This window comes from Megalops cyprinoides, chromosome 16 (assembly GCF_013368585.1).
Source record: "Megalops cyprinoides isolate fMegCyp1 chromosome 16, fMegCyp1.pri, whole genome shotgun sequence".
In the NCBI taxonomy this organism is placed as follows: Eukaryota; Metazoa; Chordata; class Actinopteri; order Elopiformes; family Megalopidae; genus Megalops; species Megalops cyprinoides.
The window spans coordinates 27,249,052-27,263,706 of record NC_050598.1 but is presented as its reverse complement, the minus strand read 5'-3'; the positions used below and the strand labels follow the sequence as shown (position 1 = coordinate 27,263,706).

The window sequence follows — 14,655 nt, the reverse complement described above, 5'->3', positions numbered from 1 at the left end:
CAATAAAAGAGCGGGGTCAGGGAGCAGACTTATAATTGATTAATGTGTGAAAATGTAAGACACTAAAGTGGCCATGCGAAAGGGCGTCAGCTCATGCAGCTGCACTGAGCGATGTCCCGGCGTTTAGTCCGTCGGTGCTCAGGTTGTGTGAGTTCCATTTAGAGACACAGGGGGAGCTCTTGCACCAGTAGTTTTGCTTGCTTAGCCGTGCAGAGAAGCTGAGACACAAAAACTTTATGCAAGCTATGCAGAACTGCGTGCCCCCGAACGCAACCGAGACAAGGGATCGTATGAGGCACAGCGTACTGCGAACATCGTTACCAACGGGAGAAAAATACAGTGGAAAGGAGATGCATAGATTCAACAATAATACAACTTTACTGGTATAACCCTTAAGTGTCGGGGTTACTACAAGGAATCCTCACATATTTTACTCACTTCTGTAAAGTTGTCAACGATATGTCAATCAGAGTGACTTCACGCACAGCACGCCCTTGAGTTTTTCTGAAGCGTTCTCTCATCCTCTCCGCTTCCTTGCTCTATTTAGTGATAGAATGTGTGGGCGCGTGTGTGCGTGGACTCGGGAGTAATCGGAAGGCACAAGCAAGCAAGGGGAGAGAGAGAGAGAGAGAGAGAGAGATCGAGCGATAGGGAGAGAGAGAGAGAGAGAGGGGAAGAGAGAAAGCCAGAGAGAGAGAGAGCGAGAGAGAGGGGAGCGCGTTCTCTCCCGGTGCACTTTGCAGTTAGTTGCGGGCTGCTGTTGCTGGTGTGGCGGATTGCTGGTCGCGGGGAACTTTACCACACTGGATCCCAAAGTCCGTCTCTCTCACGTGCGCAGTTCGGAGCTGCCATGGATCTTGCGCCTGGATTTGCATTCTTAATTATTTTGCCGTTCTTTCTGCACACGAACGGCCTCTATATCGCCAGTAGCATAGGTACGTGGGATTGTTTATGTATTTGCACTTTGTATTAGCGAAGTCTATGGTGAACCTACCTGCTATCCACCCCACACCCTCGGCCAGTCATCTGTCATTATTTTTACACAATTATTCCTCCGTTTCAACTTCTGCCTCTTATGCATATTTAGTTTTTTTCCACGATTCCCAGGACTTTCCCAGGAAATTCTTCTGTCTGCTACAGTATGCCATGTCATCAGCCTTCGTTGTGAAGCGTGCATTTTTTCCACATCCCCTCAGCAGCCAAAGCATTATCAGCTGTGTACTTTGTGCGCGTGATTCAGTTTTGTTTTTAAATTGCAGCTATATCGGTTCGCTAACTGCTCGTGCCGAGAGGCAACCCCATTTGTCATGATTGTGATGACAGCTATCGATTTGTCACAGAACGGAAGAGTAGCAGGGTATCGATTATAAATCAAAATTTCCTTTCTGTTTCGTTGTCTTGCGTTTCCAGCGTGGACTCCACAGCTGGTGGAGTAACAAAACCGCTTCGCAACTACTGAAGTTACACAAAAATATTCCTTAATCGTTTGATGATGCAAAACTTTCTTAATTAAAATAGGATAAATGTCCAGTTATTTCGGAGTGAATTGTTTTGTAGTTATCGATCTGATACACATAAACATCACCTGCTAAATAATGAAGACACGAACAACATGCAAAACGCATTTCTGTTAAGATCTAAATATACATGTAGCCTGTATCTTTGATATGTTTAATATTTCCATTACGTTAGCACCAGTCGTATTACAATGAATTACCCATCATATTTCCAAAAGAAACCATACTCTTGTAACCTACAATGTGAAGATGACGAATTACCGTTACCAGCGAAAGAGGTTTTGAAAATTATACATCAATTTTGATGCCAGTTTAAAAAACCAAATATCATACAGTCGGTCGGATCTAAAAATGGTCTGGAAAAAATTGCATTATCGTGCACGCTTGCTCGGTGTTCCCTTTTCACGCTGGATGCGTGCGGGGTGTGAATTACCACCTTTCGAGTTAGTTTTACTGCCGTTTGATGCTCCGAGCTTGATGTGAAATCTACCAATTACAATCACTGTAACATTAAAGAGGGAGCGCGTTAACGGTTTGAAGAGTTATTTTTGATGTAAGAGTTATTTTTGATGTAAGTTGTCTCCACGATAACTTTGTAGTAATGATTCAGCTGGTTCAACGAGAAAATCAAAGTTGACAGCCGACATTGAAAACTACGAAAAGGCTGAAATGGCAGTTATGTTTACGTTTTCGTTTTTCGTGTTACGCTTTACTTCCGACTCCCTGAAGGTAAACGTTGTGCTTATATTTAAAATTTAATATAATAATAATAGTAATAATAATAATTATAACAATAAAAGTTGAAGTTGTCAAATTACCGAGAATGCCATATGTTTTTTTTTTTCCTTCAAGCACTGGTAGCTAACTTGGTTTTAGTAACCCGAACACGCAGGTAGCTCTCAATTCTGAATTCTACCTTCCCGGCAGTTTGCTGGCAGTGAGAAAACATCATTCAGCGTGTAAGAACCGCAATTATCACCTTGATCTTATTAGCTGTTCTGTTTTCTGTTGCTCTGGGGGCACAGAAAGTGACATATACAAGCGGAGGTTCAGCGCCTGCTCGTCTATTCCTTAATATTTACAGCCTGGAGGCATGGGGTTTGAGTTCAGCGAGGGTGAACTCCCTCATTTAAAGTACCTGGGCCGGATAGATCTACTTCGGAGGCGTTTTCCGCAGGCCTCAGACATCCTGTACCTCGCACTTTAAAGATTTTTTAAAGACAAAAGTGTGAAGTTTCTTTGGAATAGGGGGTAGGGCTTGTTCAAAATCTGAAGTGATTACGCAAATGAGGTTACACAACAGCAATAACAGTACTACGAGCTGTAATGTTTTAATCAGATGTTATTGATTGTGAATATGAGAATGGCAATCTTATTTCCCATTCACAGCAAGTGTTGATATGGTTATGATAATTATTAGCATTGACAATAATTACAGTGCACTAGTCCTTTGACAGCTCTTTCCCTGTGTGTCTCTGTGATTCTGTGCATATGGGTGTGTGTGTATGTGTGTGTGTGTGTGTGGGCAGCATGGTGCATCAGGTGTCTTGTGTGTTTAGTCCCTTTCATGGTGTCTGGCTGCATCCTGTCTCTCTCTGTGAGTCTGTGCATTTGTGTGTGTGTGTGTGTGTGTGTGTGTATGTGTGCTTGAATTTTTCTGTGTGTATTTGTGTGTGTGAGTGTTTGAGTCTGTGTGTGTGTGTGTGTGAGTGTGTGTGTATTTGTGTGTGTGAGTGTGTGAGTCTGTGTGTGTGTGAGTGTGTGAGTCTGTGTGTGTGTGAGTGTGTGTGTGTGTGTGTGTTTGCATTTGTGTTTGAATTTCTCTGTCTCTCTCTGTGCAGACTCCCTGCAGGACATCCTCGGGGAGTATGGACTGGTCAGGCCGGTGAGCACGGACGCTGAGGGCAGGTTCCTGTCGCACGCCGTGTCGGCCGGCCCTTCGGGCGGGCAGTCTCGTAGGCGCTGGAGGAGGGAGGCAGGTGCAGTGGAGCACGAGGAGGAAGAGGAGGAGGAGGAAGAGCACCACCACAGGGAGCCCCGGGACCGGCTCTACTACAACGTCACCGTCTTCGGCCGGGAGTTCCACCTGCGCCTGCGTCACAACTCGCGGCTGGTGGCCCCCGGAGCCAAGGTGGAGTGGCAGGACGACAGCAACGACACGCGCTCGGAGCCCCTGCTGAGCGACTGCCTCTACGTGGGCGATGTCAGCGGCGTGCCGGGCGCGTCCGTCGCCATCAGCAACTGCGACGGCCTGGTGAGTCCGAGCAATCCCAGGCTGCATTTCTCCGTCTGCGCGACAGACTCGTGGAAGATGTCTGCCACTTAATCTGCTTCTGCTGTGTTCAATTTACATTATTTTAGCTTTTTGTTGATCTGTGATTTATTAAAAATGGCTAAGACAGGGTACAGGTAACTGGCTAAGCTGGTACAGTGACTTCTTTCAAGACTGAGTCCTATCACTCAGACATCTCTAGTCTGAAGCCGGGCTGCGTCTGCAACAACAGAACATGATTGACTTTATCATGTTAGGAGAGGGTAGATTTATGTCAGCCAGGGTTTTACCAATTAGTGCCTGCTACCAACTCATCAGGTGCTTCTGACTTGCTAAGTTGTTGTCTGTGAGAGATCTGGTGAAGCTCCAGTTGGTGTTGGTTCTCCTGTTGCCTGCTGTGATGCTTGTGTGTGCAATCTGCATCTGCCTGTCCCCTGCCTCTTTGCTCCGCCTGCAGACCGTGTGTTAGGAGGTGCGTTAAAACGTGACCCTCTCTGGGGTTGCACCCTGGGGTCAAGTGGAGGTCGCGGCGGTCAAGCTAACGTTTGCTCTGCAGTTACCCCTTGTTGCTCTGACACGGTCGCGCACACGTGCCCTGTGAAAACCTTGCTGCCAGTCTGTTTACTCCGACCGTCAGTCTCTCAGTGTTGGCCTTATCGGAGATCTATCCCTTACAGAGAGAAGGAGGCAAAAGAAAAGTAGGGGAGGGATTTTGAAGAAAGTGTGTGATACTTTGATAGCTGTTTCTTGGCTTATGGGCTTTGTACCTTGAAATAAGCGGTTTCCAGCCTGCGGAGAAAAGAGAGTTTCTGCTGTAGTGTTTGTGGTTTGTGCTGTGATGTTTACTGGCTGAAGGAAGACATGCGTCTGTTCGCTGGCTGTGCGAGGAGTTAGTCGAAGGGGGGAGGAGTGCATTTTTGTGTTCCGAACTGCTCCAATGTAGACATGCACATGGACAAAAATCCAATGCTCATCCACGCAGTTCTGGAACAGCGGGAGCGTGAATGTGCTGGGGAACCTTCTTTTTTGAGTTGATACAGGTGTAGTCCCACCGAACAATGATCTGGGGTTGGTTTCCAATTTTTATTAAAATGGTTTGGTGTCACAATCATGGGTGGGAGGACTGATTCTGGATAAGTTGTTGTGGGCAGAGAGTACGCAGAGTGATATGGAATGGTTGGGCAGGGGGGGGGCTGTACATTGTAGCATTCTTGGATGGGAGACAAGGCAACGAGCCTTCAGCATCGTTTTCTCCTGTGCTTGCATCTGTGAGACTCAGCAGTGACTCTCTGGTGTCTCAGGCTCTTCCTCTATCCAATCGCGTCCAGACCTGTGGATGCGAGACGGAGAGCCCAAACCGCCGCTACATTAATTAGAAAACTATTCATTATTTAGACGTAACAACTGTAACATTTTAGATGCACTTGAAAATCATACCAGCCAAATGAGAGGTGGGCGTCTTGCCAAGCGAGCGCTAGGACTGAGAGCTGACCCCCCCTCCTCCCTTTTGGCCTTGGCGGACGTCCATGGCTAGAGTGCCGTGGAGATGAATGGCATTGCGAGAGAATTGCTTTCTCGCGGAAGGCGGCGGTCAGGCGAGGGCCTGGTTTGTTTAAGGAGAAGCAGTGCTGAAACAGGGCTTCAACAAATTAAATGGCAGAGAGACGGACTGGCCTCCGCGCTCCCAAGTCTCCCCCCCACCTCATCACAAGAGCTTTTCCCGAGGGCTGAGGGGACGGGAGGGAGGGGTTACGTCTGGGGTGTGATGGAGTGATTGGTCAGGGAAAGGAAGGATGAGGCAGGCTTGGAGAAGGATTAGTCCTGTGTGAAAAAAAAACTGATAAGTCATAAATAATATCATTAAACCATAATGTGGTGACTGACCTGAAATATAGTGTGGATCTCAACAGGAGCTTTAAGTGAGTAGAGGTTAGGTGACATTCTCTGCTGGAAACGGACAAGGTTGGTTGGAAAATGGTTTGTTTTGTTGCTGTTTCTAGAGTAGATTTGATGCTCTATCATAGAGTGTCATATCCTTGTTGGAAGGAAGTAGATCTCACGTTACAGTTTGCACGGCATTCCTCATGGGAGCATGTGATTTCAGAGTTCATACAGACCTCATACAGTTTGCCTAGAAATCCTCTGATTTTGAAAACTGATCTTTGCAGAATGGTTCCGCTTATTAAGTCGTGTTTTGAGGTGCATCTCTACCATCTCTAATGATGCTTCTGCGGGGCTAGCTTGACTGGCGCCACATCCGTCTTCCTAAACTGGAGCGTGTTGCTACGTCTGTGTCTTAACTCTGTCCGTGTGTCTGTCTGTGCAGAGGACGTGCCTGTGTCAGTGAGTGCGGTGCCTTGTGGGGTTAAGATGGTGCAGCCATTGGCTGTTGAGCACAGGCAGGGAGCAGCTGGAGCTGAAGGGATCGTTGTGACTCTGTGGCTGATTGCCCTCATGACAAAAGACGTTTGGGAATCGCAGAACGGTGGGGTTTGAGTGTTTGCGTGCTTTTGTGTATGTGTGACTGCCGGTGTACCAGTGGAATGCAGTGTTTGGAGCATCAGCTGAAGACAGACCCGGCACACACACACATACACACACATACACACACACACACACACCGTCCTACTCCCACCCACCCTCTCCTTCCCAGACATCTCCTACCAGCAGAAACAGCTGGCCATGGTGAGCTGTGGGAAGATAAAACACACAGACAAACACACACGCGCGCGTGGGCACACACACACACACACACACACACACACACACACACACACACACACGCACATGCACAGAATGTAGCCAGCGTAATTATTCAGACATTTCATTTCCCATCACTGAGACCACAGGGGAGTAGTGTCTGCAGATGGCTGAGACAGGCTACCTGTAAGATAATCAGAGGGTGTGGCCTAATGATAGGGCATGCAGGACATGCATGCAGTGAAGGGGGGGCGGGGCTAAGTGTAGGAAGGGGGAGCTGAGGGATTCCCATTGGTCCCTGTCCAGATAGGGCGGAGTCACGAGGCTCCGAGCCTGTCAGTGGCATATCTCAAGCCGGCCTCCCTGACAAAAGATTGTCCAACCCTGTTGTCATCCTTTCTGCCGTAGTGGCCTGCCGGCCACTCTGCCTCCGCTGCTGCGGTGCAAAAGTCGGGGAGAGACGGGGGTCCAGCGCAGACGCTCTGGCGTAGAGATGGATCGACCTGCAGCGTGGCACAGAGGCGCGAGCGAGTGAGCGGGCGTGCCACGTTCCCCTGGGGACGCGCTCTCATATAGGAGGAGTGCGGCCGGAGCGTAATCCTTTCTACACACTCTGCTGCGCCGTGATTACACTCTCCCCTCCAGGGGTGAGTTTTGGTGTCCTGCCCACGTTTCATCATCACTCGGCCCCTCCCTCTGTCAGTACTGTGGTGACCGTGCCCGTACCCATGCCCGTGCCCGTGCCCATGCCAGCGAACTTTGCAGAGTTCACTCGCCACAAAACCTACGGACCCTAAAAAACACCCCGTTCATATCTTGGATCAGTATCTTGTCTTACCGGTTTACTGTGAGTTCAGCTAAACACCTGCATCTGTGTTTGGCCACAGCATATTTATTAATGGCAAAGCTATAATAGTCACTGTCGTGCGTATAGCCCTGCATTTTGACTTGTCCTTCCTGAGGGCCGAGGTGAATTTTGGCAGCCTGAGGCAGCTGGCGAGTTTCGTGTAGGAAACGGCAGGAGCATGGGTGACCGCAGAGTCCCGTGACCTTGGCTGTCAGCATGGCGTATTGGGGTCGCAAACGCTGTCCTTTTCGCCTGTCACCGTGAGAGGAAGGTACAAACTGTGAGAGTCTCGTCAGCCTGCGCCGCCCCTGTTGATTAAAAATAAACCCAGAGATAGATGGCTGCGTCTGTCCATGTCAGGAAAAAAATGTAAATTCACTCTGAATAAGAGTATCTGTTAAGTGACAAAAAATATGCAACGTAAATGAGACGGTAGGTATGTCTCTCTCTCTGTACTTTCTTTTCCCCGTTTCTGTACGCCGCTGGTGAGATTCCAGCACGGTCTTGGCGAGGCAGAATTTGGTATTCAGGGCTGGGCCACAGGGGAGTGCGATCTTGGAAGGTTAAAAAGTAATATTTAAGACAGCTGCCGGCTCTCCCATCTGCAGCCGGTGATGGTAGACAGCATAATAAAACCTCTCTAATGATGACACTGCTTTTCTGCAGACACGTATGGATACAGGGTGGGGTATGTGTGTGTGTGTGTGGGGGGGGTGCGTGTGGGAAGGGTGCGTTAGGGGGTCATGGGGTCGTGGGGAGAATGGGGTTTTTTTTCAGGTCCTGCCTTATTTGCTCTCCCAGACGCTGCTGGTTTATCCTCTTACGCTGGGACACCTGTGTCCTGGGAGAGAGAAGGGAAATGAACACATACTGCTCCAGAGATGGCAGGGAGATTCCAGCCAGTTTCATAAATGTGTGCGCATGCATGTGCACGCATGCCTGTGTGTGTGTGTGTGTGTGTGTGTGTGTGTGTGTGTGTGTGTGTGCGTGTGTGCAGGTATGCATGAGTGCATATGGGTGTATGTTTACTTATGTGTACAGAAGCATACTTTTTGTGCTCCCTTTAATTTGGATGAGAAAGTTGTATTTTACCATTGTATGTTTACCACCATAAATATTACATGTTGGAGGTGTGGCACTGTGGTTAAAGAACTGGGCGTGTAACCAAAAAATTGCAGGTTCATTTCTCAGGTGGGGCGCTGCTCTTGTACTCCTGGGCAATCCGAATTGCTTCAGTAAATGCCGGGCTGTATGAAATGATGAAATGTAGGTTGCCCTGGATAAGAATGTCTGCTAGGCAAATAAATAATGTATTCATTTAATCTTGGAGCAGATTCTGACTGTAGTGCAGGTGTTTGTTGCCCTCTCGTATTCATCCACAGCAAGCATTGTCTGTGTGTGTGTGTGTGTGTGTGTTATTATCCTGCAGCATGCATTCAGAGTTGTGGGATCTGTCATTATGTTTGAGCATTTGAGCTCCAGGACTCTGGTCTACCTAGGCATTTGAGATCAGATCAGGTTGCCAGAGTGTCTAGAAATTAACATGGGTGACTTAAAGTGTAAGGCATAAATGTTGATATTTTCAGTGCATGTCTAGAAATGGACTGATAGACAGTTGGGAGGTTAATGGAAGATTATTTGATGCATTGATACAATTTAAAAAGCAGAAAATAAATTCTAGATGAAGCAAGAAGTTGATATCAGATGCCTTGGATTATGGTGTATGCAAGTTGGAAGAATACTAAACGTAGTATCTTGCATTAGCGTCAGGATTCTTAGTAGGTTGATATGTTAACTTTGCATTGTCATTTATGTCTCAGTATGAATTTAGACCTACCATAGCAGTTCAAATGAATGGGTCATGTTCAAGAACTCTGGTGTTTTCCCCTTGCTACTGTCCAGACTTCCAGTGTAGTTCTGACGCACATTCCAAAGTCAAATTTCCCACAAAAAAATGTGATGGACAGGATTTTGTTATTTGGATATGATTTGGTTCTGGACAACACCACGTTTCAAAACAACATCTAAGTGCTAGGCTTTCAGTATCTGAGTGATGCTGCTCATATAGTGCTTTTCTTTCGGACTGAAAGGGTGGCGTAGCAGATTGAGTAATTACAGCTTAAAGCAGTCCTAAGAGCGATGGCACCGATTTCTGTGCCTGGCATGACACAGTTTCACAGGAGTCTTCTCTGCCGCATTAAGATGTCAAAAAAAAAAAATCATGGCCCCCTTTTCACCATCAGTTGTCACTGGGCTCGTTGCGCGGCGGCGCTCTCCCAGTCTGAAACATTAAGTGGTGCTCCAGTGTAATCAGCTTAAAGCGAAATGATTATATCAATTACAGATTACACAGGCGTAATTGACCGGGGCTCCGGGTGCCGTGCCGGTGCGAGCGAGGCGGGGAACGGAGGGAGTGAGGGATCAGGCCGTGATTACACACTCCGACGCCGAGGCGTGCAATTACTCAGTCTCAGGGCCGCTGCTACCGGGCGAAATTGTGGACCCCTTCCAACCTGGGAACGCGGGTTCCACCTGGCGCCGTAATTAGAGACGCGTTCACGGCACTCAGAGAGCGCAAATTCTGCTTCTCGAGCAGGCACGGAGCGTGAGGAAATTTGAGGATAACAAAACAACAACAACGACAAAAAAAAAACGTTGACTTGAAAGAGCTTGTGAGTAGCTCTGGTGCTGCGCTGGGTCGAACGTGTCATTGTTCGGTCCTGGGTGGAATGGGTTCCAACAGTCAGTTTGATTGGTCTGCCAGATTACCATGTCCATGTTTTGTGCAAAAGCTGGGATAACATTGTAGTTATGGTGGTGTTTTCAATTATTTTGGGAGTCTGGCCCCCATACAGGAACACATTAAGAGCCAACACAGCGACTATCTTACTGTTGTGCATATATGTAAAAAAAAAAATTGAGTTAGCAGCAGTACTTGATTTGCATCATGACAATTTAGCAGCGCACTCCAGAGCCTCCTGAGAGAACCCTCACGCTGGCTCTCCATAGCGCTGCTCGCACTAGGACACTGTTTGTGTACTGTGGCACATAGAGATGAGCATCTTTGTTCTGGTGAAGTCTCGATCGTCTGGGTTTTTTGCAGCACCTGGCGTACGTGCAATCTCCACCAATGAAGCTCAGGAACAATGGGGGGGGGGTGAAACACGGTGTACCGAACAGCTCCGAAAAACCTGGGCAGCAGCACCTGTTCTGCTGCTGCCGTCTCCAAAGCACGATTTGATTACCTGCTCGCCCCGGTCCCCCACTTCCTCCTCTTCCTCGGGGAAGGGAGCGCTCGTCCCCGTTCCCGATTCGTCCGTCGTTTTGTCCGGTGACGCTCCGGAAAGCCGCGCACTCTTATTAGGAAACTCCGCAGAGTTGCGGCGTCTGTGGGCAGGAGTTGTCTTGACAGCTTTTGTGTAAAGCGGCAAAGTGGCAGAATCTCACATTGTGTACACATTCACAGCTCCCCTTTCCAAAAGCTGTTGTGCTTTGTTTTGTTTTTGTTTTTATTTAAAGGAAATATGAAAATATGACTGAGCCTATTATTTTGGCTCATCTTCCTTGCGGTATTAGTACCGGCATCATCTCTCATAATGCGCCCTGTATGTGTGAATGCCAAAAAAAAAAAAAAAATCTGTTGCGTTTGTTTGGTGTTTATGATTGACAGTCTGTCTGTCTGCGTGAGTAAGCTTTTGAAACCGAGTACAATGACAAGGAATTTGCAATGTCCTGAAGGAGATTTGTGTACATATTAAAAAGTGAAAGTCACTCATTTATTTCATCAACAAACTTGGTCCTTTTAGAGACAGAACTGGAATGCTTCCAGACTAAGTGTCTTGTTTTGAAACCCCCAAAACTTCCTCTCTCAGATGAAAGCAGGTCATGACCTCTGCACTAATTGCTGGGCTAAGGATTAAGGATAGTTGATTGATTGATACGACAGCTGAGAGGTTATGAATTATAAGGTCATAATGCATCATTAATAGAATCTATTGGAAGATGTAGGGTTTTTCATGTTTTTAAGTAATGTTTTTTCAGACATGCACACACACACACACGCGCACACACACACACACACGCACACACAAACGACTATGTGAAAGTAGGAGCTGTTTGCGAACGGAAAGCCACCATTTCGGCATGCGTGCCCCACAGAGCCGAGACACTCTCTGTCGTGTTGAGGTCAGATAGGTTCCGCTCTTTGCATCGGAAAACCTGCCGGACGGACTCCTCAGACGAGAGCCATACGGAGCCGTTTACGGTGGGACCGTCGCCATGGCGCCCAGCGCTTCCCCCCTCGGTCGGGAGCAGCTCAGGGTAACTTGGCCCCGGGCGGCGAGAGGGAGGGATCGGCAGCGTGGCTCTGTCTTTTTCCAGGGAGCATGACTCCCGCGGCAGCCCGCGCCAGTGTTCCATGTGGAAACTGTTACCATGCGTACATTCCAGCCGCTGCTTCACTCACTCATTCCCCGACCGCAGCCGGCCCGGCCGCTTGGCTTACTCACTCACTTATTTATTTATTTATTTGTTTCTCTGCACTTTTTATTAATATAACTCTGTTCCCCGGGGGGGGGGGGGGGGGGGGGGGTGGACCTGCTGTGTCGGGGCTCGCTGTCCCGGTCTCAATCACGAGGGAAGAGTATAGGAGTGCAGAAAGACATGAAAATGAAGAAAATTACGTTGGTGTCTGAGGTGTGGGCCAGGCGCATGGCGCTGGTCCTACCACATCATTAGATGGGTCAGGGCGGGTAGTCAGGTGTGTGCGGGTGATGTCATCAACCGGGGACGACATCATGAGGTGCTTTTCAGGAGGAGGAGGATGAGGGACAGCTGAAATGGCATTCGCGTGTTCGGAGCATGGCTGGGGGGGGGCCCTGGCCTTGCCGCTCTCACCCTGGATGGGAGATTATCTTGGCCATTCACGGCCACTTGTATGTCCGAGAGGATTGGTTCTTCTTTTATTGTAGCATTTTAAGATCTCGCCCTGGGGCGCCCAGCCCGAGTGGCTTATGTGGCTCACTGCCCTTATAGCCCTCTGATCCTCTCTTTTCCGCTCAGGCAGCGGTGGAGCTACTTGCCGTCAATGTATTCTCGGTCTTTGACGCCGATTGGACTCGATGCCTCTCTCCTGACAGTCTTTTCCCTCCGTGTGACAGCGTGTTGCTTGCATCCACCTCTGTCTCTCTAGGAAAGTGCTTCTGGCATCTGCATCTCTTCTTTCTTTGTAATTTTTTTTCCCCTTCCCTCTCTTCCATAAACTGCCCCCCCCCCTCCCCCTGCTCCACTATGCATAATCCCCAGATGAGTATTATTGTCTCTGGGCATCCCCTCAGCTTCACCGTCCATCCTTGTTCTGGCTGGCTATCGGACCCTGTCGCTGTGAGTCGGGCCTTGACTTGCCTGCCCCGCCCAGAGGTAGGGATGCTCCCCCCCCCCCCCCCCCCTCGCCACCCACGCACGCAGACAGGCACACGAGGGCGAGGCGGCGGGGGGCTCGGCGATGTGGCGGGATGGGCGGGAGGGGAGGCTGCCTGCTGTTGGAAGCTTGGTTTGCAGGCTCTGGCAGAGTGAGAGTGAGTAGGATGTGAGTTTCAGTGTGGGGGTCAGAGATCCAGCAGAGACACAAGCTGTTGCTACTGCTACAGCAACTGCAGGAATGTGAAACCAGCCTTCGCTGGAACTCGGGGGGGGGAGGAGAAGCAGACAGACGATGAATGCGGAATGACAGTCACGGCTGCCCGCTGCTCCTCGGTCACTGTGGCCTGCCAAAGCCGTTGTTTTAGAGGGGGGGGGATGAAAGACTGTACACTCTGAGCTGTGTAGCAGACAGGCATGGGAGGGGCCCTGTCACTGTGTGTGTGTGTGTGTGTGTGTGTGTGTGTGTGTGTGTGTGTTTGCGTATGTATGTATGCATTTATGCATGTGTGACTGTGTTTGTATGCATATATTTGTGTTATTGTGTGTATGTTTGTGCATGCAGACATGTGCTTTCTGTTGTGTTGTTTATTTCTGTGTGTGTTGTGTATTCTGTATGTGTGTGTGTGTGTGCATATGTGTATAAGGGTGTATGTATATAAATGTGCAAGTGCGGATGAGTGTGGTGTACGTCTGGTTCTGTTTTGGGGTATTTGTGTGTGCATGTTTGTGCACGTTTGTATTTGTGTGCGCATGACTGCATCGGTGTGTACGAGTATGTGTTTTGTTTGGGTGCTTTTGTGTTTGTGCGGCTGTGTGCATGAGTGTGTGTGTGTGTGTGTGTGTGTCTCTCTCTGTCCGTGTGTGAGAGATGAACTCTCAGAGAGTGTGCGGAGCAGGGGGAGGAGAGGGGAGGTAATCCGGTTAGAGGAGGTAACCATGAGGAATGGGCCAGCCGGTGCGGCCGCTCTGACACCTCCTCCCGTTATAGCGCTGCGGTGATGTATTATGGTAATTCGGACAGAGAGTCAGAGAGTAACTGCCTGCCCGCTGCGCTGATGGGCTCCTCTTCAAGGATCTGCGCACATTTACACAGAAATGATGCTCAAAGCATCCCCGCGGGTCCTCTGAGGCCTTGTGCTTCTCCGCTTTAACACCACGCCCGAGTGAAGACTGCTTTCAGGCATCTCAGTGCCTGAGTGAGGCTGCCTGGGGGCTCCACCCCTCTGACTCTCTAACTGAGGGGCAAAGAACAGCACCGGTGGCTGCAAAGAGATACAGCACTCCTTTTCATGTTTGTCCTGAACGTATGTTGCATTTAGGTGATTCCACATATTTGTTCCATTAGTTACGCTCAATGTTAGGCTTAGAATGTTCATGGAACTTCCAGAATTGTGGCCACCTTTGACACGCAGGGTGAGGCCAGCCAGCCCAGGGGAATGACCTCGCCTGGGCCTGATTTGCCTGGGAAAAATCTCTTTGGACATGGCCATGACTTGCCCTCCACCCCCCCCGACCCCCCCCCCCCCCCGTCAGCTGCATCTTTGTAACGACTCAAAATGCAATGAATCTTAGAACAAGGTCATCCTCTCCTGAGTGAAGCCACCCCTGGATCATTCCTCTGCTTTGACGCCCGCATCCTGTTTGGGGTTATTCATTGCGTTGCGAAGTGCTCGGTGTTTTGTCAGTGGAGAGTTCATGTCTGAAGCATAGTGAAGACACCTCCCCCACACCCCATCCAATCCCCACCCTAACCTGCAGCCTGGCACGATGCCACGACATAGGGGAAGCAATGTGGTGCTAACGTGCGTGCGTACCGGTGCAGATCTGGCAGATATACGACCCTGCTGTCATTACCCAGAACTCTGTGCGGTGGTCCCACCGTTCCCTCCCTGGGGAAA

At 49.2% G+C, this 14,655-nt stretch overlaps 1 protein-coding gene across 1 annotated transcript in view; it reads left to right on the top strand.

The window, feature by feature from the left end:
- Nucleotides 1–769: 769 nt before the first annotated feature.
- LOC118790845 (A disintegrin and metalloproteinase with thrombospondin motifs 2-like) overlaps nucleotides 770–14,655 on the top strand; it is a 126,972-nt gene continuing 113,086 nt past the window's right edge. Inside the window, exons 1-3 of the mRNA XM_036547938.1 lie at nucleotides 770–935; nucleotides 3,359–3,451; nucleotides 3,536–3,771. Of these exons, the coding sequence (XP_036403831.1) occupies nucleotides 851–935; nucleotides 3,359–3,451; nucleotides 3,536–3,771 (414 nt within the window). The 5' untranslated portion in view covers nucleotides 770–850. The remainder of the gene's footprint in view (nucleotides 936–3,358; nucleotides 3,452–3,535; nucleotides 3,772–14,655) is intronic.